At 32.5% G+C, this 26,445-nt stretch overlaps 1 protein-coding gene across 8 annotated transcripts in view; it reads right to left on the minus strand.

Moving 5' to 3' along the window:
- Positions 1 to 26,445, minus strand: part of ANK2 (ankyrin 2) — a 325,566-nt gene that overhangs the window by 258,387 nt on the left and 40,734 nt on the right. For 2 of the 8 annotated variants that reach the window (XM_074272627.1, XM_074272632.1), the window contains exons 1-2: positions 14,147 to 14,749; positions 3,524 to 3,625 (exon numbers count right to left, since the gene is read on the minus strand). In XM_074272627.1, coding sequence (XP_074128728.1) covers positions 3,524 to 3,625; positions 14,147 to 14,281 — 237 coding nt within the window. In that variant the 5' untranslated portion in view covers positions 14,282 to 14,749. Of the gene's footprint in view, positions 1 to 3,523; positions 3,626 to 14,146; positions 14,751 to 26,445 lie in introns of those variants that run through there. The other 6 variants (XM_074272628.1, XM_074272633.1, XM_074272629.1 and 3 more) reach the window with 4 other exon arrangements.

Genomic DNA, 26,445 nt, shown 5'->3' on the forward strand with positions numbered 1-26,445 from the left:
TCAACTTCATAGTCAGTCAACAAGTTCTTACTCTGTGCCAGGCACTGTATTAAACAGTGAGCATATGAAAAAAGGCAAAGCCAACACTACCTTTCTCAAAGAGCTCACTTTCTAGAGAGGAGAGAACATTAAAAAAAAAAAAATAACAAGCTACCTACAAAATAAATACAAAGTAGTTAGAGTGTTATCTCCATTTGATCATATTTCTAATTTTCAGTTTTAGTTTGGGGATAAGTTTAGGTATCAATAAATTTAATATTTGATTTATATAAATTAAATTTATATTATTGACTTATCCAAAAGAAAAAGTGGGTTATAATCATACATATTCAAAATAAAAGAGACTTTTTCAAAATTTCATAATAATGAGTAACTAATTCTGATATGGTTTACAGATTGTATGTTATTAAATAGTTCTTGGGGATCCCAGGTTTGGCTTCTCTCCTACATCAGTTAATTCCAAAGTTTAAAAAACAGCAAGAAGTGTGATAGGTACAATTTATACACAATAATATAGGAAATTTTTTTTCATTATATGGCTGCTTGATTCCTAATGTTCCCATTAACAGTCTTAAAGTTAATATCAACTTTCAAAAATTCAAAGAATCTGAGAGTCAGCTAACAACTTAGGAAACTACTTCTGTATTTGTCTAGTACAAACTATTTTTTTTAACTCCCTAAGTGTCTTTTTGAAATGAAGAATATTTATAAGAAGAAACACAGAAAACAAGGGTACTATCATGTCTATCATGAGAGATCAGAAGATTTCCACAGACAGTATTCCCAAGTTTCAGGAAAAGTATTTGTTTCAAAAAATATCTTAATACCCTCAGGGATGACGTAAAAAGACACAAGTGGCTCATAAATCAGTTAGGTGGATTCAAGGATGATCAGGTCATGACTTTTTGGTCAGGTGGCAAGAATGATAGACAACAGACTGATAGGCTATGTCATGATGCTAGGCAGGGGTTCTCAAACTACAGCCCTGGCCAGCGGGCCAGATGCGGCCTCCTGAGGACATTTATGTGACCCACAGAGTTATGGCAAATGGGCTGAGGAGCAGAGACAGAGTGTGAGCTTTTGTTTTTACTACAGTCTGGCCCTCCAATAGTCTGAGGGACAGTGAACTGGCCCCCCTATTTGAAAAGTCTGAGGACCTCTGTAAGCTAGCATATTATGTTAAGAGACCTAGAAGTAAGATACCAGCATGTTCAAAGGAATAATCTATGAAAAACTTAAGAGGTGACACAAATAATAATTACAAGAGAAAGTATGAATAGACTAGCCTCCAGAGGGAAGAACCAAATGCAAGAGTGAACAAATCTACCAACGTTTTGGACAATTCAGTCTGGAGAGTTCTGAAGACTGATTCAGAGAAATGGTCTCAACCATCTCTTCCACTGATCACGGAGTTAGATAATAGTATACAGAGCTTACAAAATTTGAAAAAGACACTGAAGGACAAAATCAGAATCCAAAAATATTTGGACAAGTTAGAACAGCAGACTTACATTTTGCCTAAATTCAAATGTAATAAAATTCTGTACTTAGATTCAGAAAGTTATCTAAGTGTAGGAGATGAAGCTTAAGAATCAGTTTATATGAAAAAACTGGAGGTCTCAAAATAAGTGCAAAGTGTTTAGTTATGAAAGCAAATGTGATCTTAGATTGCCTTATTAGAAGCATAATATTTACAATGAAGATGGACAACATAAATTGATATTGTCCTCTTTCTGAGCAGATTGCAGCTATTTCTGAGCCCCACATTTTTAAAAGGAAATTGACAAATTACCTGCTATTGTTGTTCAGTTGTTTTAGTAATGCCTGACTTTCTGACCCCATTTGAGTAAACATCTTAGTAAAGATGTTTCTCCATCTCATTTTACAGATAAGAAAACTGAGGCAAACAGGGTAAAATATTTTCCAGTATAGTTAGAAGGTATCTAGACAGAAGGTAATTAAAATAGTGAGGAGATTCAAAACCATGGCATACAACAATCACTTAAAACAACCAGGGATGTTTAGACTGAATTATTAACGACTTATGAATGAGTGATTCTTGACACTACTTGACACTAGGACATGAAAATAGAAGTAATGCATAGAAATTTTAGAGTATAAGAGGATACTTTCTAACAATTAAGATTGTTCAAAAGCAGAATGGACTACTTTGACAAATATTGGGGTGCCTCCTAGAGGTCTTCAAGTAGAATTTGATTGATTATTATTATAAAATTATTCCTGTTTATGTTTAAACTGAACTAAGTGATTTTTAGCAGTCTTTCCAACTCTTGAATTTTTATGAATGTGTGTTATCCTACCAAGAGGCCACTTTATCGGTAGCTTTGGGTTTTTTCCTATTTACTTTCATTAATTCTGACAGAAGTTCAAATGGACTGTGATAATGAAATGTGATAATACAACTGATTTCAAGATGTGCCCAGAGATAGAATAAATGAAACTACAGATGTAGTTGAATCCACAAATGAAAACCTCTTGTCCCGATTATTATTCAGAATTATTAAATTATTATTTAAAATTATTCAGGATTATTCATTTCTCCAGCCAACTATCTGTTCACAAAAATAGACATCTTACTATAGTTAAAGCTGAGATCCAGTGTGATTTTTTTTTCCTTCATGCCATTAAAATATTGGTCTGAAATAGTACAAAGCCAAAATTTTTGAGGCTTTTAGATTTGATTTAAAGGCTACAATCTCATACCAAAATGGTAGATAAGGAAAGCCCTAAGTGATCATTGAAATGTTTAAGCCCCTTTATATGCTACATATAGCATATATTACACAAATATACACATATATTATATTATGTTAATGTTTGATCTAAGAATCCTACTTCTCCATTAAGTCAAGTTCACGCTTTTCAACTATATCCTTTTGAAACAAGGAGAGAAGGGGGAAAGGGGAAAAGACAAGTAATTTGAATTTCATTTTCTTTTATTTCTTCAGTCCATATTCTAATAACCAACACAAGAATATAAAGCAGTCAATTGCACTGGGAATGAGAAGTCAAGGTTCTGGACCAAAATGACAAAAAAAAAAAAAAAAAACCCAAAAATCTTTAGAAAAAAACTAAAAAAAAAAACCCACTAAGAATTAGCTCAATAGAATAATTTTCTGCTGATAAGCAGTGAACCAAATCGTCTTGCAAACATCAGTGTTAATTAGGTTTTAAGATCCTGGCTTTTTTTGACCTGTTAGCTATAGGCAAAAACTCTATATGAAAGTTTTCTCCATCATAGTTAATAGATAGATTCTTTATACTTGAAGACTCTGTCACAGGAAAGATTGCATTTCATTACTTCTTACATTCCTAGTCATTTTAATAGTAATAAATAACTTTGACAATTATGAAAAAGACCCCTGGATTCTAAGTAGATTCAAAACAGTAAGCATTATTTCATTTTAAGACATGTGGGGTTGATTTTTTTAATACCATTAAAACCTTGGTTTAAAAAATATTATAGAAATACAAAATCTTGAAAGATGCCACAGTCTCTTACCTGATTGCATGTATTGATGTCTATTCCTCCTTTCAAATACTCTACCACTTTGTCAAGATTGCCAGCTCTGGCTGCTCTGAGAAAGCTGGCATTGCTGTCAGACTGCAGAGAGAAACAAAGCGTTAGAGTGAGTTACAGCTAAGAAAAAAACAGAATCTAATAGAATCACACAATTTTACATTTCAAATCAAAGCAGCTTAGGTTGTAGAGACTTTTTAATGTGAGGTTAAACCTCATGTTATTATGGGCAATAAAAGATCACGATTTTTCCAGAAAATAGCTAATGTTTGCTTAAATTATTGATAAATGTGCTCTACTATCTCAAGGAAAATAAGAACCCAAAGTTACCGCTTGAAAAGAATTAGTACCAATTTATTCCCAATCTTTAGCACATGCCTGAATTTGAAAGTGAATTTTTATAACCCTGAAAACCCCAGGCTTTGTTCCTTTGTGTCCCAAATCTAAAAGAAAATTACATTCCCTAGTAAGAATCAGACAAAAAGAAAATGAATTTTTTCTCACATTCCTTTGCTGTTTGATATTCCTATGTGATTATACTTATTCCATATTGTTTTTCTGACTCTCTGAAGCCGTAGTTGTTGATGCATTTGCTGATATGTTTCCTATAAAAATGTTGTATTTTCCAAGCAAGATTATCACAATTTCTGTACTTAGCATGGTGCTTAGTAGTTTGTAAGCACTTCATACTAAATGCTTATTAACAGACTGGTAATAATAAAATAATATAACTTTTCTTAGGGCTAGAAGAGACCTTAGAGATGTAAAAGAGTTCAGTTTTTTAGATGCAACACAGGAAATTTAAAATATTTGGTGGGAAGTAAGTGGCCTTCAAAGGAATTTGTGCCAATTCAACATCTAATATGAGTTATCTGGGGAGCAAATTAGGGTGCCTTCCAGTCCCTGGAATAAATGAAACTCCTGTCTTTTTGTATCAACACAACAAGAATCCCCAGGCTGGGATAAGAACCTATCCTATCTAGGCCAGAATTAATGGCAATAACTCTCAATAGCCTGCAATAGGAAAAAAATGAAAAGAAAATGAGAACAATTTTATAAAAGTTGATATTTACAATTGTGCTTTAAGGTTTACTTTATAAATAGTATCTCATCTGAGTTTTTAATCTTATGGGAAAGGTATGGAAAATGTTACTAACTATATTTCATAGAATGAGAAAATGAGGCTCAAAAGAGGTTCATATATTTTCTAATGATTACATAGCTAGTAAGTTCTGGAGATAAGATTTGAACCTGCATCTTTGTAATTCAAAATCCAGCTCTCGATCCATTATGCAATATTGTTGATACATATTTTTATAGTAGAATTGTGGATAAAATTGTTCTTAAGACTTTCTCTTAAATGAGGTTTGGTTGCTTACATATAAAAGGACCTCATTATATTTCATAGAGGGGGAACAACATGCACTAGGAAAATTAAATAAAAATATATAGAGAACAAAATTTCCAAGGAGAGGGACCAAGCAAAGGCAGCCACAGAAGGGAGCTTTAGCCAAAGCATCCCATAGTTCAGAATCACAAAGATTCTTAGTGATGCCATAGTGCAATAGATGAGTAAACCCTTATAGTTGGAATGATTATGCTGATTTGTTTATTAAGTCTTTGAGTAAAAGGCCAAAAGTGAAAAGGAGAGGATATGCATAGCTCAGTGGCAAGCTCTAGACAAAGCAGGGGTTAGTGGAGGCCTGGAGCCTAGTTGGTTACAGAGGGTTGAGATATGTTTTAGCATCCCACCCTTCAATCTTCAACAAAGTCAGCTCTACCTCCAAGATCTGAGTAAATTTTTCTCTGAAGCAGGGAAGGAAGGGAGCAGAGCTGGGGCAGAAATGTGTAGTATAGCCAATTTTAATAGTCTGGTAAAATAATTATTAAATTTTCAGTATTTACATTCAGAAATCAGTAAAAACTACAATGAATGGCTTAATTTGTTGTTGTGTTGATTGTCTAGCCTTAATAAAGTAATGGAGAAAGTGTTAATAATACAAATTAAATTTAAATGTGTATTGTATGTATATTCCTCCCACCTTTCCTACCTTATTAAATATTTATCAAGGAAACCACAGGGGAGGCTGTATATAAATCAGAACTATTTTACACACATACACAGAAACACACATACACACAACTACACATAAACACAAAAATCCCATACTCTGACCTACAATGAGGCCAATTTATAATCTAAGACTGTTGTCAGAAGAGATTAGGGAAAGCAGTAGATAATCTGCCTTCCATCAAAAGAGAAATGAAAGAGGATTCAAGTACTAATGGAAAGAAAAGTATTAAAAATATTCCACTATTCTTGTCCCTGATGAAGATGCAATGCAAGAAGGTTTTTGAAGGGGAAAAGTGTAAGTAATCTTTCATAATAAGTGACAGTTTTCCTCAAAAGAAGATTTAATGGATAGAAGTGTTCTGTTGAGGAAATGAGTCAGTAGTATCTGTTAATATTTCTTGTGTGACAAATCTTGTATTAATATAAAATTAATCTATTTTAAAACAGCTTCTAATAATTTGCCATCCCTTTCTCCAGACTCCACAAAATATAAAATCTGCTTTGACCATGCATGTTAAAGAGTTCTGAACTGATCCAATTAATTCAATCTCTAGCTCTCTGACTCCAAACAAAGAAATTAAATGGCTGATTCCCACCTATTTTAATTTGTACAGATATATATACATATACATACATATATATATATATATATATATATATATAATTAAAATTGTCCCTTTGCATTGTACCTCAAGCCAAGGAAGAAAGATTTCTTCCTAAATTCCTTTCAACAAAGCCTTGTAAAATTTTCATTCTCTAGATATTAAAAAAACAGAGTATCTTTCTTAGCACATAGCAGGATAAAGAAGAAAGGCAAGAGAGCACAAGAATGAGAGGCAGTCTCTAGTGCATGTGAGAAAATGAAAGCCCTCACCTAAGGAAAGAACAAGATATTCTTAAAGAATAGTAGGAAAGTCGCATACCTTTTATAGGTAAAGTAACTTATTTGTAAAATGGGAAGTCGATATGAGATAATCTTCTCCCTTCAAATTCCATAGCAACACAATAGGGGGAAAGGAAGTCATTTTTTTGAAAGAAATAAAATCTTGGAAGGAAATTACAACATAAAGTCCAAAACAACAGAAATGATTTCTATAGTTCCATATAATTCTTTGCAGGGCAACATGCTTATTTCTTTTAAGAAATTTTATTCATTCATTTATTTATTTAATTTATTTCTTTTAAGAAATAAGCAGGAAAAATACAAAAATTTTAAAAAATAAATGAGCACTATGGCAATACATATTAATACACTTATATCTTGAGTGTTATTAATTCTCTATACTTGAAGGTGATAAACAATAGTTCTTTGATAGCCATCAGGTGTGGGTTTGAACTATATCTTAAGGGTATCCAGCATGGGTTCTGGACCATTAGACAAGTGTTAAAAATATAGCATGGTGTTAAGATTCTTACAAGGTGCTAAATTGGTTGTCTAATTTAGCATGGTACTTAACAGTTCTCTAGTTCAGAGTTCACACCTTTCACACCTTTAAAAGAGCATATAAAAGGACAAGCCCACTAGAAGCTCCAGGAGATTCAGAGTGAAGATTCATTCCCACTTCCACCTTTGTGCTGGCTGGAGACATTTGGACAAGAGCTCTTGAAAATCAAGGAGAGAGAGGAAGGCCTCCAGAAAACTAGCCAAACCCCAAGTGAAAGAGATAAGATTTTGGAAGAGACAATAAAGGATTTGGACTTTAACTCCTGCCTGCATTTGGAGTGATTATTCTGAAGCCAAGGCTGCCTCCAGAAGCTCCCCAAGAAACCTGCTCCCAGAGAACGATTATAATTTAGAGAACAGAACATTACAGCATGGTTTGAAGGTAATGAAGGAAATAAATTCTCCTCATTCTTTATAAAACCACATCTACCCAGACTTCTGCACTAGCATTTTCTTGACAAAGCTACTGGAGTGATTTGCCATTTCCTTCTCTAGCTCATTTTACAGATGAGAAAATGGAGATAAACAGGGTTAAGTGACTTGCCCAGGGTCACACAGCTGGTAAAAAAATTATCTTCCGCCAGATTTGAACTCAGAAAAAGGAGTCTTTCACAATTCTAAGCCTGTCATTTAACTGCTCTTAACAGATAGTCAGCAAAATCTTAGTTTAAATCCAGTCTTAGACATGTGATGGAACCCACAATATCTGTGATTACTTCTACCTTTTCTAGATGTTCATTAAACATCTCTTTATAACATGTTTTAGAAATTTCCTAGGAATCAAAGTTAAGTTCAATTATTTATAATTAAAGAATCCATTCTCTTCTATTTAAAAAAATCTTCATGTGTTCTCTTCTCAAATCCTGAAGTTACTATTCCTATTCTCCATGATCTTTTAAAATTTACTATGTCTCAGCAATCAGATCAAATTCTTTCAGCATCCAAATTTATAGTCTATCTAGACCATGTGACTAAGATTTAACAAAAATAGCTATTTCTCTCCTAATCTCTCTCTACTTAACTTGGTTCCAACTATTATTATTTTAGATACACACTGAAATTAAACTTAGTCCTTATAAAAATACACTGAAAGAGGGTTAAAAAATATTCATGTGTATTCAAATAGCTAGTAGGCATTTCCATAGGAGACAGTAAAAATACTCAAAATTTTCAGAATAAAATCATTTTTTGATAATCAAAGTAAGATTTAATTAATATATTAATATCAGAGGTAGCTTAGTTGGGCAATGGAAGAAAAGTGGGACACAACTGAAAACAACTGAACAACAGACATTTGCCATACAGCTGAAGTATTATAAAGCTTTAGAATATAGATAATAAAACACATACCATTTAAGTTCCTAATTTTAATAAAAATTTGCTAACAGTGAATCTCAATAGCCTTAAAAATATTTTCCCCTGGACATTTTTCAATTCATAGATCACAAAAAAAATACACATTCAAATTTCACTATTAATTAAATGTTTAATCAACATTAAAAAAAATTGTTTTTCACTCCTATATACATTTACAATAAACATGTACTTCATTGGATTTATGGAAAAATAATCATATCCAAAAAACATGTAGCAATTCTAGCCAATCAAATAAAATGTATTCATAAGAACAAAATGAATTTGAATTTAAAAAAATATATGGAGAAAGAGAAAGTGGGCTTTTAAAGTTATGTTATATATTTGAAAAGAAGAAATTATTTTTCACTGGTCTTTATGAATTTGGAATAAAGAGGACTAGATTAACAATGTTTTAACATATAGATCATTTCCTAAAGGCTCATTAGATACTCAAAGAAAGGATGCAGGATTTTATTTGGTGCAGAAATGCGAGTTGAAAATTTAAATTTGCTTTGCTATTATTTTATAATGTTTTTTCTCCTATTCTTTGTTGTTCCTGCTGCTATACATGGGATCTAAACTATGGAAGAATTTATCATAGTCTCATAATTATCTGTTCATTCTTTTTTTTGAGCATTTTTGGGGGTATATGCAAAATTTTAATATATTGTCCTTTTTAACCTTCCACTGAGCCACCTAGCCATCCAATAAACACTTGCATTTTTTTTAATGATTATCAAGAAATAATGAAAATACTATAGTATTAGACAAGATCTACATTGATGCTTCCCATAGCATAAAAATCAAGCTTAGTGCTGCAGATGGAATACAATTTCTGGAAAAGGCTCATATTGGAGCACATTAGGAATTTTAGAACTATCAATGATTTTTTTAAAGCAGTAGGGTATCATTTAACAACATCATTTCATTCTGGAAATTTTATTGCATAGCACTAAAAAACTTTAGATGTCTACAGAATTGAAAAACATTACTGATGCTTCACAAGATTGATACAACTCTAAAAAGTAGTTTAAATAGTAGGAGATTTAGGCTATTTGATAACATAATAAAGATGCTTATTTGTAGCTTGATTCTGGACACAAATTAAACACAAATCTGGACACAAAATGATTGCTTAAGATGGGATACTAGTTTTTCTTTCATTTTCTTCTATGAACTTGTATATTATTTAATTCATATCACAAGTTTGTAGCTATCTAATGCTGTTGTTTGTTATCAATGGCTATATATGTGTGTGTTTCTATATATACACATATGTGCATATATGTGGTGTGTATATGTGTGTGTGTGTGTGTGTGTGTGTGTGAAACTCTCCCCTACAAGACAACAAGCTCTTTGGGGGCAGATATTGTAACTTAATATTTGGTTCCCAAAACATTCCTTGACAAAGTGCTTGTATATGGCAGAATTCTGAATGAAAGAATGAAGAAATTATTTTCTAAAACTAAACAAAACATTTAACAAGTTCTAAGCCGAGTGTTACCATGCCCTTTGCTATACACCATTTTCATCAGTTTATTATTCCACTCTGATATTTACCATATCATCAATTATGAAAAATTAAAGATAGTTCAGAAATACAATATAAAGAGAAATAGTTTGAAATGTCACTTCTGGACACTTTCGTGCCATTTTTCATACAAGTCATAGATCTAGCATTTATCTTTCTATTGCTCTTTGAACCATGTGAAACTCTGATTCTTCTGAGTTTAGGAGATGCTGTGATTTCTATCAATATAACACCACAAATATGATAATATGTGATGTTTGTGTAAGCCTAGCAAATGGATTGCCACAAAAGTAGATGCAACTTCACAATCAGCATCTCTTGTAGAAGATAAAATAAAACAATGCTTTTTAATCTTGTCTTGAGTCATAGACTTTGGGACCAATTTGATGAAGTCTGTAGACCCTTTTCAGTATAATAGATTTTATGCAAATAGGTTTCATTTATGCAAATTACCCTTCTCCGTATAATGGGTTTATGCAAAACATAAAATATGTGGGATTTCAAACAATTATACCAAAATAAAGCTATTAAAATATTTTAAAAAGTAATTCCTGAAATAGGATCTATATGTTCAAAAGTATTTGTAGCAGCTCTCTTCTCAGGAAGAAGGTAGGAAGGAAAGAAGAAATGAAGGAGGGAATGAAGAGAGAGAGGGAGGAAGAGAGGAAGGAAAGAAGGAAGGGAGGGAGAGAAAGAGGGAAGAAGAGAGAGAGGGAAGGAGGGAGAGAAGGAGGGAGAGAGAGAGGGAAAGAAGGAAGGAGAAAGAGAGGGAGGGATATGTTTGTTCATTGAGTACTTAAGTGTAAAACAAAAAGTCAAAGCTTTCATATGATCATAGATCCAGAGATGGATGATAATTTTAGTTTGAAATTGAATAAGGAATAAATGAATGGAGAAGTCGGGAAAATATTTCTCAGACTCACCACTAATATATTAAATTTTTCTAATTAAACTATTTAATATTTATACAAATAACAGGAGAAAAATTATTTCAAATTGATGTGCACATTTAGGTAGAAATCTCTGATAGGAAGTAAAATAAATTTTATCCAGAGTAAAGATGAGTTAGATCCAACTGGTTATTTTGAAAAGAAGTCACTATTTTCATTCAACTAAATTCATTTATTTTCAAATCACATTTTATGTTTAGACACAACCTATATCTCACTGTTAGTGTCTGTGAAATGAGGAAAGGAGCCCAAGTTTCTTCATTAACCCTCAGAGATCTGTGAGAATTGATAAGATTTCTGCAAAATATTTTAATTCTTTCGAAGTGAGTACTATGTCAAATAGAGCTCAGAGAGACTTCTCAATAATCATCACAATTATCATCCATTTTATATATAATTGAATTAATTTGAGCATCAGCACTTTATTAAAGTGTACAAAAAGAGATCCAATTAATGTTAGAGAAGTGTTTCCAAATTTCTTTTGAAGTCACTTTTTCCAAACTGCATTACACATTTTCAGATCATAATTTCACAGTTCTAAGTAATGGCATCTAAGGACTTGGAACACTGATCCAAATACTCAGCTGAATTCCCAGGCTTCTGGCACCTGAGGAGAGACTATGCTATTCCAAGATTGCAGACTACATATTATCATTGGAGGGACACCAATAATTGGATATTCCCTCTCCAATTATGTGGCTGACAAAATTCTACTTTTGCCCTTCTGTCTTAATTCCTGTGATTCTCAGAAAATCTTCTTCACAAATCTTTTACCATTCAATTCAATTGTCCTTTTAGACAAACTCCTCAGCCTATCTAGGGTTCTGAAAATATGGCTCCAGTCAACCTTTCCATAATTGTTTCATAGTATTCCCCTCTATGTGCCTTATTTTCCAAACTACCAAAATCCCACCACTCATTTCCATGCATTTGAGCCAACCACTCACTATATCCTTCCTGATCTCTTGCTTCTCAGAACTTGTATTTTCCTTCAAAGTTCAACTCAAGTAGCATTTGCTACTGATCTCAGGCAGGGTATTGTTGCTCTCTCTTTCCTAAAAAGCATTTTTCCATGTTTCTGCATAAATATTATATCTCCTAATGTGCTCTTGGAGTTCACGGATTGTTTGCTTTTTTATCCCTCTTATGTAGCACAATGTATTCCATATAGTAAATATCTATTAATGTCTTTTGAATTGAATTGAATTGGTTTTGAAACAATAACCTCAGATACAATATAATTGGTTTGTAATAGTTTTTTTAAAAAGACAGAAATTTTCAATATTCTCTAGGAATTCTGAATCAATATTTCATGTGAAATAATTTAAATTCAATAAGGAATATTGATACTGCTGAATATTTTTATTGAAAACTTTTCATTATTACTCATGAACCTTTGAAATATATTCATAAAAATTCTTTGAATGAATTTACCATTCATTTTATCACTCATTTTCCCTCCCAAAATCAAACTCATACAGGCATTTACAACATATAAACACAAAACAAAGCAAGCAAATAAAACAACTTTTAAAAAGCAATCATTTCAGAAAATTAAAAAAAATCTTAAAATAAGCACAATAATCATTAAGTAACATTTTAAAAGCATGTTATAAATGAATGAATGAGCATCCATTTGACTAGAAATTATCTTCAAACAAGTAAACATTTCCTCAAAATGCTTAATAAGAAGATTGCAGAATTAAGGAATCATGGCTATAATTACAAATTTCTGTGTTAGTTTTTTCCTTCTCAATGCAGATTCATTTAAATTAACAATAAGTTTTGAGCAAGAGAAAACTAATTCTTCTGATCCAGAGTATGGGCACAAGAGAGTCACTTTCTAAAGAAAAATAAGGCAATGCTATTGGTTGAAACCTTTGTTTACTTTCTAGTAGAACAAATGGATTTCCTTCCAACTTTGTTCTTTTCTAGTATTTGATTTTGTTTTGCATTTCCACTCATGATATGTATTCCTGAAGCACTATCTTTTCTAAGATTTTCTAGGATTTGATTTTGTTTTGCATTTCCCCTCATAGTATGTATTCCTGAAGCACTATCTTCCCCACCACCACCACCACTACATAGTGGGCAGACTTTTCTTTCTTTTCTGCTAACTATAAATATCCTGTATATGTAGGTAGATAGATATGTACAAATGTATTTTTAGGTTGAAAAATTTGGATTCTATTTCACGTTCCAACTTTTCTGTGATGAGACTTAGAATTTTGATTTTAAGGAATTTAGAAAATCATATACTTTAAAAAAAAAAAAAAAAAGAAGAAAACGATATATTCTTTGTATGCTTGGCATTCTCTCTCCTGAACAAAGTGCAGGTATTCACTTCCATTGTATTATAAATCTCTTTGTAATATAATCATTTTATCATAGTTCTATGCTCCTCAAATAGGAAATATTCATTAATCTCACATGTTCATACTGAACACAATAGTTTGTAGTAGATCAAGTTCTTGGATCTAAGGGATCAGAAACAAAATTTATTCTCCAATGAATACTAAAATTAAAACGTTTCACAAATACAATCTTGGATTGAACCACTAGGGAGAAAAATCACATAAAGACCTTTTAACAAATTGATAAATATTAAGAACATTAAGGTTTTTATATTATGCTTATGTTTACACCTCAGTTGTACTTTTCTTCAAATGTGAGAGTTTGTGACAAAATAATTAGCACGATTAATAGCTTAGAAGGCCAGGGATCTATAGGCCTTTTTAACTGAAGTCAATGAGTCAAATTAACAAAGTAAAATTCTTTCATAAGTATAATTTTGTAGCACCGTGATAATACTTACAATAAAAATAATAAAAACTTTCCATAATATAGCAGATATTTATATTTTTACATTGTTATGTTTATAAAGGACCTGATTTGATAGCTGAGTTTTATTGAGTTGCTGGAATTCAAAGCACCTTTTAATGAGGTTCTGCTGTATTAAGAATATTAAGATATGTTCTTTCTCCATTCTGAAGTTTATAGTGTAAAATTAAAGAAAACATGAATAAAGGAAACATATGAGGCAAGATCTGAACATATAATGATAAAGTAACAACTAAACGACATCAAAATCTATAACAACAGTACAACTGGTAAAATTCAAATCGGTCTTACATTATAGACTCCATTTTTGGAACCAAAAGTATTTGATTAATGAGGTTTGTTGATGATTGCTAACATGCTCAAGATATCACCATGTGCTCTTTCTCCTGGTTCATGGTATCATACTTACCAGAGCCTCAGACTCTCTGACATTCTCACAGTTGTAGCCACAGTAATCTGGGGTTCTATCCAACTCTTGCATGTTTCCTTGTGCTTTTATGCTCTTCTTTGTATGACAAGACTGGCAGAGAGCTGCATTGCCCATATCAGTTTTATTATTTCCTGTTGGCAGTGGGTCTGTCCTCAAACCATGGATTAAATTCAAGGTTCTCAGGGAGAAGTTAACATTGGCAATCCAAAAGGATGATCCCTGGTTTCTTTGCTCTTTTTCTCTACATATTCCATACCAGTTCTATCCATCTGCTAGTTGGCCAGTGTCACAGAGAACTCAAAACACGAGCAACCACAGGCAACATTCAGTGACCACTTCCAATTCAGGCTCTCTCCGTCTATTTTTACACCTACTAGGCCAGCTATGCATGTCAATGGAGTGAAGGGAGGGGGGAGAAAGGCAGAGAATGAGGGAGGAAGAAGGGGAGGAGTCATGTTGTTTTTCAGCATGCTACTAGATTGCCTAACACAAAGGCTTAAAGTCCTACTGTATAAAATGTTTCTACATAGAAGAGTTATTAAATTTCTTTGTGAATACTCTGGAATATTTTTATTTATTAGTTTATATACCATATGACAAATCAAACTGTATAATCACTTGATAGAAGAAAATACTTATAGAAAACAGTTAATCATCCTTTCATCATTTAATAAACACTGTAAAATTAATTTGGGAGTAATATAGATGTTTTAGATTTCATAAAAACACAGTGGCAATTATTCACTGTTCCCCATTGTTAGCAAAAGTTTTTGTCTAGATCACAGGTTCCCTTTACTTTGTGTAAAAGCCAACCTAAGGCAAGACTTATTTTCAAGACTCCGTGCCTTATCAACACTAAGTTTTAATGACAAGACCATCTTCCACTGAGATAAATATAGCTAATAAAAAATGATTTATGAGACAGCATATGGTAAAGTCATGGCATTTATTACAGAACATAATAGATTTAACATGATTTCAAGGCTTAGTTGTGGTCCTATCTATTCTATTCTTGAAAAAAAATCTCTCCTCTCCATACCTACAACACATCATTTGTACCTTTTTTAATTTGTTTCAACCGTAGCTTATACATTTTGCTTGGCAAATAATAAATGTTTTCCTCTCTGTTTATCCATCCATTCTTTGACATTCTGAGGCCTCTAATAAGAGCTCAATAAATATGTCTAATTGAGAAGGCAAGGGAGATAAAAGAATCATTATTAGATTTAGAAGCTCTACCTTTTTTCTTTTTTAATCATATTATAAAAAAATTTTGGCAACTTCCCTGAGATTCCATTTCTTGTTATTTATAGCATCTTCATTTATTCTTGGATTATAATTCTGGAACAATGGAGAAATTTATGTTCTTGGAAAATAATTAAGGTTTTTGTCGCAACAACCTTAATTCCTCCACAAACATTAAAGTTTATCAAGTCATTTTCCAAGGTTATGTAAATTCCACATTTCAAGTTAAAGAGTTTTCTGAAAATATTGAACTGCTTCATTAATTCCTCACTTTTGGGGGGGTATATTTTAGAGAATTTGAACTATATTTTGAAGTGCTCCTATTTTATATATATTTATATACATGTACATATACATATTATAAATACTGTAGTATCCTTTGTATACACTGTACATTTATGTATACATTTTAAATGTGTGTATATACCCATATGTACATATACATATGATTGGGCCACAGTTTCTAATTCCTAGTTTTCCTCAGTGTCATGCCACAATGTTATCTACACAGTTGTTATTTTTAAAATATCAAATGAATAATAAATAGCACTAGGTACAGTGGCGTAGTTAACATCATGAATGAACCAAAGAAAAGGCATTTATTAAGTGCTTACTATCCACTAAGTGCTAAGGATAAAAATTTTTTAAAATAATGATAATTATTGTAGATTATAAGGAGCTCCATTTCTCATGATTAACTCTTAACCGTGATAGTATTTTAAATTCCCATAAGTAAGTATGAGGCAGGAATAAGGGTTACAGAATACAAATCAAGATTTTTTGAGTTTCTGCCAATATCTGGCAAAAGAGCATTCTGTGGTCTTCAGGAAAAGATGTGTATCCTTTAAACTTCAGTTTTCATAGACAGCCTCACATGAACATTTAGGAAATAAAATTTTGTAAAGTTCATTGACATCACTAACTTAAAAAACTCTTGGTCTGTCTTTTTACCACCATGGTAATCCACTATAATTTTCAAAAATTTTAAATATTTTGCCATTGCACCTTCTTCTGTCACTCCCATCCCAGAGAAATCATTTTTTCATTTTTACAATCTAAAAGCTGGTTACACTCTCAGAACAATTCTCCTTTCTCTTAGCATTAGCAGTGATATATTTTCTGTTTTTTAATTAAAATGCCCTTAAAAGCCATAAAAGAACAACTCTCTTAGGAACCTTTCTCTTCTTCAAAGAGAAAAACATTAAAGATGACTACCCTCGCTGTTAGTTAGAAAATGAAAATGCTTGGAAACCTTCAGTGAACATGCAAGCTGTTCCATTTTTAACTTTTTTATTTGCTAAGTGGGACTTTATAATCTAAACATGAAGAACTCAGGAGTAAGGGTCCTTATTATTTCTTTGATTTAGGAGAAAGTAACACCTCCAAGGAGAGCCATGTCAATATGCTAGAAGCCTACACTTTTACTGAGTTGCAACTCAATGAATATACAAGGAAAAAGAAAATTAGAGGCTAACCATTAAAATCTTGGGTGCCCCTGTGGCTGCTAGTGGTTTCTATTTTCTACCTGAATGGATTTGAATAATGAATCTGAAAGATCTCACAGCTGTGAAAACAGAAATTTCCAGTGAGTAACTTCATATCAATGATTGCACTAGGCCCTGAAAACCAGGCAATTCTTTTTTCCCCTATGAAATTTTCTTGCCCTTCTAATTCTTAATGGAAAATTACAGGAAGCAAAAAACATTACATTTTATTTTCCAATAGGGATTAAATTTATGATTTAATGGGCATTAGGAACTCCCATGTGAGAAAACTACTACCGATGCAGGTTCTTAGACTTTGGAGTCTTAGAGAATTGTTTAGAGTATTGAGAGATTACATGCAATAAGGATGAGAAACAGAACTAAAACCCAGATCTTTCTGCCTTTGAAGACATTTCTTAGGTTAGTACACCATGATGCCAATCAGGATAAATGATAATTTATATGAATAAAATATCATTGAACAGAAAGAGAAGTTAGCAAAAACCATAAAGCATTCAATGCTTCAGTCAATAAACATTTATTAAACTACTACTAGTATTAAGCTATAATTATTAGGTGTCAAGCCCTCTTTAACTGTAATGTCATATAATGCATCATATTTTGATTTCAGTAAATCAATTATGTCATTTGATTCATCCTTGATACCATTTCTTTCAATGCTTTTCCATATTCTTCCATAGAGATTAGATGTAATTCAATAGAATAAAGATCTCAGCATTTTAATATTTCATGGATGGCAATCTAATATTTAAATCATCTATTAACCGATATTTCATTTTCACTACGTGACTTGTCCACCAACTTTTTGTATATGAATAATCCACTTCCTTGATAGCATCTTTCAAAACCCATCCTGGCCTGGGCACAATTCATGCTGTCAATTACTTATCATCTACTATAGATGTTTTTATTCCCCATAATCTGGACAATATTCATTTTTCACTCAGTTCATTTTGCCTATAAAGATCAATAGGCCAGACTCATTTTGAGTGACTGCATCTCAATGAAGACTATCCTGAAGTATTCAAAGAATCAATATAATCACCAAGTCATCTGAAGAAACTCATCAAGTATAAAGATTCCAATTACTTGGACTTGCACAAGATACCTTTGATGACAATAGCAAACATCTTTGGAAAACATATGCCTCCCTGTTTTAACTGTCATTTAGTGATAATTTGCAACATAAAATTATTGTTATTGTACCTATGAAACAATATTGTTTGAATTTTTTGTTATATTGATTATAGGATGAAACCAACATACTCAGTCAATTTCTTGTTTCTTCTATAAGAGGAATCTATGAACTATCCATCTATTTGGCTGCAAATTCTTTTGGTTTTATTTATAAGGAGTACTTAAATTTGGTTACAGTTCACTATCAGGCATATCCCTCCCATTGCAGATTACCTACAGTTAAATGAATGTGATTTTTCAGCACTTTTCCACTCTTTCCCCCATCTGTCTCAGTCACTGTGGAAGCAGAAGGAATTCACATGAGGTTGAGGACCATTTTGTGTGTTTTATCTATTTCATGATTCAGTACAGCCCAAAGGCCAACTATGTAGTGACTGGTATTCCTTTCTACATTTAGCTACACAGCACCCATGTCTTGAAATATGCTAGTAAAGAGCTGGTATCTACGTAGACAAGGGACATGTTTTCTACCATAGCAGAACAATGTTACTGCTGTTTCTCTGAAATATGTCAAAGTCATTAGGGCAAATTACTCAGAAAGCAAATATTTTCATGTTTAGTCAAACTTAGAATAAGAACATATCTTAGAAAGGAAAATTCAAAGTCCCCATGTTGTTTTATTTGCAATTATCTTAACTTCCCATGTTCTTTTATCGCTATTATTATTTTGTCTATACTGTTGTACTTCAAATCTGTCAAAATATTGAAAGATTAAGGACCAAAAACAAAGGCTTATTTCTTGTTTATAATGTTGTAGAAGTGGCTATTAAACCAGAAACTACGAATAACAGTTACTGAACAGTTATCAGTTTTAAAAGAAAAACTGGGAATCACAACAGACTTTATACCAACCACCTGGAGAGGAAATTACTCTTTTGTTGGAGTTTTATTTTATACTGAAACACCAGGATTCATTCATTAATAACTTGGTTAGATATCAATGGTATAAAACAAATTTTACCATTAAAAACAATCCTTTAAAAGTTAAAGAACATTCTAAAATTCCAACACTTGCAAATAAAATATTTATAGATTTCTGTAATGTCCGGGCTAGCTTTCTGGAGGTCTTCTGGACAGGCCTTGGTCTCAGCAGGATAGTTACCACTAGGATAGTCAGGAATAGAGTCTAAAGTCTTTATTCTCATAGTCTACCTCCTTCACAGACTGTTACTCTGATTGACTGACTGTGTCCCCTATTCTCTCAGCCCTTAAATATAATTACTTCATTATAGCATACTAAATATGTGTGAACTGAAGAATCATTACATCACCATACTAAATACTAAGTATATGTAAACTAGAGAACCATTATTTTATCAATTCCACTGTTTTTTAAGTGGGAAAACTTGTTCCACTTGTTTTAAGTATCCTTGTTTCAAGTATTCTTCTCCAGAGTTCTGCCTCTCTACAGATTTCCATTATTTCACTAATATTAGCTTAACAATTGAGTGTTGTAAAATTGCACTAACAATATATATCCATTTGGTGATGATGGCAAATAAGAGGATTCATAATATTAAGGTGATAACAGTGTAATATTTTTATTTAGAAGGGACAGCTAGGTGATATAGTGGATAAAGTGCTGAGGCTGAAGTCAAGAAGATTCAGCTTTGTAAATTCAAATCTGGCCTCAGATACTTACTAGCTGTGGGATCATAGGCAAGTCACTTAACCCTGTGTGCCTCCTCATTTGTAAAATGAACTGGAGAAGGAAATGGCAATCCATTCTAGTATCTTTTTCAAGTGAACTCCAATTTGTCCATGGAGTGTTAGACATGACATTAAAAATAACTTAACAGCAATGTAATTATTGCAAAAGTCTATTAAGAAGTCAAATCTGTTCTGCCACCAAGTAGCTGTGTCATGTTAAGCAAATTACTGAATATTTCTGGGTGTTTCCTCTAGTTTTTGGAATACTCTCTCAGATCTCTCTGTAGTTCTATATTCTGTGACCATGAAAAAAAATTAAACCGTATGAAACATTGGAATTCATTATCCTGAATCCTTTCTGCTTCTAAAAACTCATTACCAATTTCTCTTATTCTCAGTGGAATAAAAGAGAAGAGCTCTTGGTTTTGTAAACCAAATGAATCTTAAGTATTAAAAGATTAAGATGACCAAAAGTAGCAATTAGAATGAATGCTCTGATTTAATTTGACCAAAAAATGAACTATGGGATGACTTCTGGATACACCTATGGGTACTACAGATTCACTCCAGAAGCAGATTTGTTACATCAAAAGTTGGAGAAATAAGGAATGTTGGAGAGTAATCTGGGAAATTAGATATAGTCCTCTGTAAGTTACCACTCTAGACTTAAACCTAGGTCTTCTTAATTCTGATGAGGGAACCCCAAAACTCTGAAAAATCCTTAAAGGAGAAAACCTCCTAGGACTCTACCTCAGGGAGGGGACAGCTTCATCTTTGTTATCTGGGTGGGGTCAGCTCAGTCCCAAAACCCATTGAATTCAATTCAAATTCTAACCCTGGATGATACCCAGCCCAGGGGACAACTCCACCTACAAGCCCTCTTCAGCTTGTAGACAAAGCCCCCTATTATAAAAGAGACAAGCTGGAGTCCTCTCTTTGCAGAGGTCCCAAACATGGCAGCCTTACATTTGAAATGCCCAGGATCTCTGCCCACTGGAACCCTGGTTCCGGTGCCCTTTTATCTCTACCTTCAACTTTACTAACTAGACCTTGCTTCCAAACCCTGCAATAAACTTCTTTTATCAATCTAGGTTTTCGGGTCTGTAAATTCTTTTACAGGGGACTCTTGTGCCGCTACTAGACCTCATTTAACTCTGTATCCTTGCACCGAATCCAAAGAGGTTGCAGGGGAGCTCTATTTGACTCCTTGTACCCCAAACCTGCCACTAGACCTCAATTAAACCTAATTTCATTTAGGTACCCCAATTCTAAACCTCATCAATTCTACATTCCACCTTCTCTCTTTTTCAACACTGCTTCCCCAAATATTCCACCATCATTTCAAACCCATTTTTTTACCCCAAAGACTGAGATGATAAACCTTATGGGAGGGTGAAAGGAACAAAAGAGAATAAGTATACAAACACACACACAGATAGAGACAGACAGACAGAGAGAGAGAGAGAGAGAGAGAGAGAGAGAAGAGAGAGAGACAGACAGACAGACATTATATCAGGTACTATGTTAAACATTTCTTAAATATATTATCTCCTTTGGTCCTTATCTCACATGACTCTCAATATATAAGAAATTCTCTCATTCTATGTGAATGGATATATATTGTGAAATGGAAGTTTCAGCTGTAACTACATATAGAGACATGGTTATTGTTAATATCTTTTGGTACAAGCCCCAATCCCAAATTCTGATCACCAAGTACAGTACTTCATATGTGCCTTTCTCCAATTCATGGTAAATCTTTATGATATACCCAGAAGAACTTCCTCTTAGGGACTGGACTCCTTTTAAGGACCCATGATCAGAAAGTTAAATATTTATTTTTCAAGGGGGGTTTGGTAATATCTACACCTGGGATTTCATTGGTACAGGGAACACTGAGACAGATAAGCAATTCACCTATAATTTTAGAGAGTAGCCTGGAACACTAAGAGATTAAGTGACTTGCCCAAGGTTATACATGTTCCTTCAACTATCTAAGAATAATCTAATGCTAGACACCAGTCTGAAGATTTTAGGGCATTTTAAAGAAATATTTGAATCTTTTATAACCCAAAGTTATTTATACAGTATAATATTGTCTCACCATTTATTCCCTAAAGTTTTGGAGAACAATGCCAAATTCATGATGCTTATCATGCTTTCTTAATGATGCTATTTTAGTTGTCAAGATAATAACCGTAGCTAAGAAATCTACAGGTCTTTACATATTCTATATAAACTACTTTGGCTCTCATAACAACTCTTCAAAATAAATATCATTATTATTATTATTACCCTCATTTTACAGCTGAAGAAACTGAGCCTCAGAAAGGCTGTGACTTGCCTCTGGACAGCAGCTGATATCAGAAGCTGGACTTGAAGCGTGGATTTTTGACTCAAAATCTGAGGTTTTTTCATCATGTTTCTTTTCTGTCATGATTTTTGCTCAAATGTGTTTATTATAAGCAAAGGGCATTATCAAGATTTCTAATGCTTCTAATTTTATTTTAAATTTCTTAGCATAATTTTCTCTCTGAAAAAAATTATCAGTTAGTTTATCAAAGAGTAAAGGATGTTAGAGGACTTGGTTGTCTTCTTCAAATCATAAGCAAGATATCTGCAAGTAATTTCTTAAAATGGAGAGATTAAACCAGATGATTTCTTGACATCCTTTAGAACTGTGATTCTCTGATACTTGTGTCAATTTCAGGGATCATTTTTTTATTTTATTTTTCAAATATAATTTACCTGATTAAAGTAAAATTTGATTGTTCCCAGTATAAGTGGAATTTTTTATGACAGTTAAAGAATCTTTTGGCTTTTAAAACCAATGTGCTGTAGAAATTGTGGAAGTAATGACTAACCAAAAATGTAATTATTTTTTCCCATAAATGTTACATTCAATATTAGGAGAACTAAAAATCTTGTGATTTTCAATGATCTGGGCTATTATAAAATTAATCAGTTATAATACATAATCAATTATAATAATTACACAATTGATAGGTGAGGGCTGGAATGCCTATGCCATATGCATAATTGTTCTAGTTAAGGCCAATGAGTTTTTCCTTATATATTTTAAACAAGTTACTTTTACTTTAAATTAGTACTTTAAAATAGTAAAAGTACTATTACTGAGCTATTCATGTGATCACAAATATCAATTAGTCAGTTCATTTTTACATTCTTTCCAGCTCCAATTTTCATTCCAGACTTTGATCCAGTTATACCAATATTAGACATATATTCTAAAGAGATCAAAGACAAAAAAGAATTATATTATAAATATACATATATACATATGTATGCACATACATACATATGTATACATATATATGATATAGCATATATTTTACTGCTGTACAGTTGTTTTACTTATAACTGACTCTTTGTGACCTTATTTTGGGTTTTCTTGGCAGAGATATAGACTGATTTGTTATATCCTTCTCCAGCTCATTTTGCAGATGAAGAAATTAAGGCAAAAAGGGTGAAATGACTTGGCCAAGATCACACAGCTAGTTAGTGTCTGAGATTGAATATGAACTCAAGTAACTCAGGTCTTCCTGACTCCAGGTCTGGCGAAGTTATCACCTTATGCTTGCATGTATGCATACATACTATAGCATCTCTTTTGTTTGGAGAAAAGAACTAGAAGCAAATAGAGTACCCATTAACTGAAGATTATCTAAATAAATGTGATATATGAATGTAATGAAATAAATTGTTGCTCTGTAAGAAATGATAAAAGGGACAATTTGCACAAATTAATATAGACATCAATAAACAGAACCAAGAGCATAGTTTATACAGTAATGACATTATAAAATGAATGGCACTGGATCATCTATTGGTCAGCTGACCAAATAAAAACATTGGGGTCCATTCCTTTATTTGACTAACTTCATGCCACTGGAGGAAGCATAAAACAACTTCTCTACCTTCCCCCTTATCCAAAACTGCTATGTTATGGATTCTGCTGAAAGGAAGTACCAAGGCCACCCGGACCCTTGATCTTGGGAATGAGTGTTAAGTCAGAGATCAGAGCCAGAGGCTAGGTGAACTGAGATTCCTGAACAGGGCCTCTCACCTGTGAATGAGCTGCTGAATTGCTGGATTGGCTCTCCTCCCATTGGTAGAAACAACATACACAATGCCCATGAGCTGCTTCTCTGAACAGTGACTGGCGCTGATCATGCTTGCAAAAATGTATATCAACAAGGCTATACTGCATAGTAAAATGGAGCTCTTTTCACACCCTATGGGTCCCCTGCCTCATTCATCTCTGAGATCAAAGGGCTCATATGCCATGAGCTCTTAAAAGCCAGCTTAACACAAAACTTAATTATTTTAAAATGAACATTTCTTTAGATATATCTGTGGATTTTCAAGTAAGTGGAATTTTCATATACTAAAATACATGATATGAATTACTTTGATTTCTCATCTCCAGAAACAAATCTTTCCAAACCAATGAACAGATAAATTCTGTGCTATGATCAAGGTTCCCTTAAAACACACACTTTTTTCTGACCGGCATAAACTTCTTAGGGAAACAATCCGGGCCATTTGCTATCTAATCTACTTGATAAATGTAATTCAGAAACATAATGAAAGTAAATTTCCAATCTTTGAAATTTCAACAGAAGGAAAATTTGGGGGTATGAGGTAATGCTTACAAAAGCTGTCATTGATCCTACTCAAGTTCTTTGATTCATTTTTTTCATTTGCACATTTGTTGCACACTTTCTCATTGCATACTATAAAAAATTCTATTTAATTTTTAAAGAGCAGCTTATTTATCTCATCAGTAATATAGATATTTGACCTGATAAACTTAGTATTTTCAAAAAGTTTTCAAAAGGTAACCTTCAAAAGGAAAACTACTGGGTTTTTTGTTTGTTTGTTTGTAATTTCCACAGAATCCCTTAAGTCCAAAGAACAAAGAAATTTCCCCTAATACTTCTCAGATAACTATCACATTTACTTCTCACATTTTTAACATGTTTCTTAGGGTTTAACTAAAATACACCTTTTATGTGGAGTCACTATACAAAGGACATTTTGCATATTAATTTTGAATGCTTTTGCAAAATAACTTTCTTGCATATGTTGGAGTTGTGTGATGGTTTGCTATTAATATTTTAATAATACTAATAATATAGTCACATATAGTGATATCATTTTTGGAAGCATTTGGAAGCATTCAACTACTCAATTAATGCAAAATATAACTCAGATACTCAAATAGTCTTATCTACTTCCTCAAACTAGGAAAAAACAACATTGGGATTATATGGCTCACAGTATTATTATAGGGCACAAGTTGATGTTTTTTGTTTTAATTTTTTAATGTCTTATTTTTCAAGCAAAGGTAGTAACAGCCAATTGGAAAATTACTAATTCATTGACTGTGAATTTTGGTGTTGTTTAGTTTAGGAATGGCATTGATTGACTGTTTTATTTTAAATAATTCCCTTCCCTTTTTACTTTTAGATTGTCTGCCATCTCCTCATAAAGCAGACATTTTAGGTAGTAAAATACTTAATATTCTTTATCCTGGACATTTTAGTTCATGATTTTTACTTTGGATCCTATACAATTGTTGACTCAATGAATACTAAAACTGGGTCTCGTTCTTGTGTTTTCCATGAAAGATGATTTATTAGTTACTATAAAAGATTTCCTATTACCTTGCTCAAATGTTGAATCAAGTAATTCCATCCAGCTGTGTTCTATTTTATTTGGGGTATAACTGTGGAATATATCATGTGAGCATGACCAAGAAGAGTTATACTGCTAATATAAATTGTAAAATAGACTGAATTTGATTTATTTTTATAAATGAAATATATTATCTTGGGAATATAAAGAAATATTATTCTATTCCTAATAATTTTCAATGAGATTTTTTTTAAATAGAAAGCATCACATATCATCAAATAGACTTCTTCCTAATGCATATTTCATAAATTGCCTGAGAGACGGCTTCATGCAAAAAGTGTACAACAATGGCTTACATGCTAAGATACTAGTGTCAAAAGTGCATCAAGACTAAAACACTTCTGTGGAACACTTTATGTGGAAGAGTTTTGTGTTTCGGATTCTTCACCATATCCTCAATATCCCATATATGTGTATATATGTTTGTATCTTATTTTGAGAGTAACCCCAACAAATGAAAATAATATTTTTTACAGAAGATACCTTAATGACTAGAATTCACTTTACAAATATGTTCATAATAAAATATACTAAATTTTAAAATTTGAAGGGATATCAAGTGTCACTCAGTGTAACTCATAGCCAAAAATTATCTCCACACCAACAAATAACTTACTTGATATGTGAACAAGGTAATAGGAAATCTTTTACAATAACTATTAAATCATCTTTCATGGAAAACACAAGAACAAGACCCAATTTTAGCATACACTGAATCAGCAATGATATAGGATCTAAAATGGAATCATGGATTAAAATGTCTAGGACTTGTCTAGATAAAGATTATTGAGTACTTTACTACCTAAAATATCTGGGATTTTGTATCTGGTAAATATCTGACCCAACATATGGTTATCCAATCACCTATTGAAGATCCTTATTGAAGGTTCCATCCCATCCCAAGACAGCAAACTTCATTCCATAACTCCCAGCCCTTACACATATAACTTACTTCAAGTA

This window comes from Sminthopsis crassicaudata, chromosome 6 (genome assembly GCF_048593235.1).
Source record: "Sminthopsis crassicaudata isolate SCR6 chromosome 6, ASM4859323v1, whole genome shotgun sequence".
NCBI classification, from domain to species: Eukaryota; Metazoa; Chordata; class Mammalia; order Dasyuromorphia; family Dasyuridae; genus Sminthopsis; species Sminthopsis crassicaudata.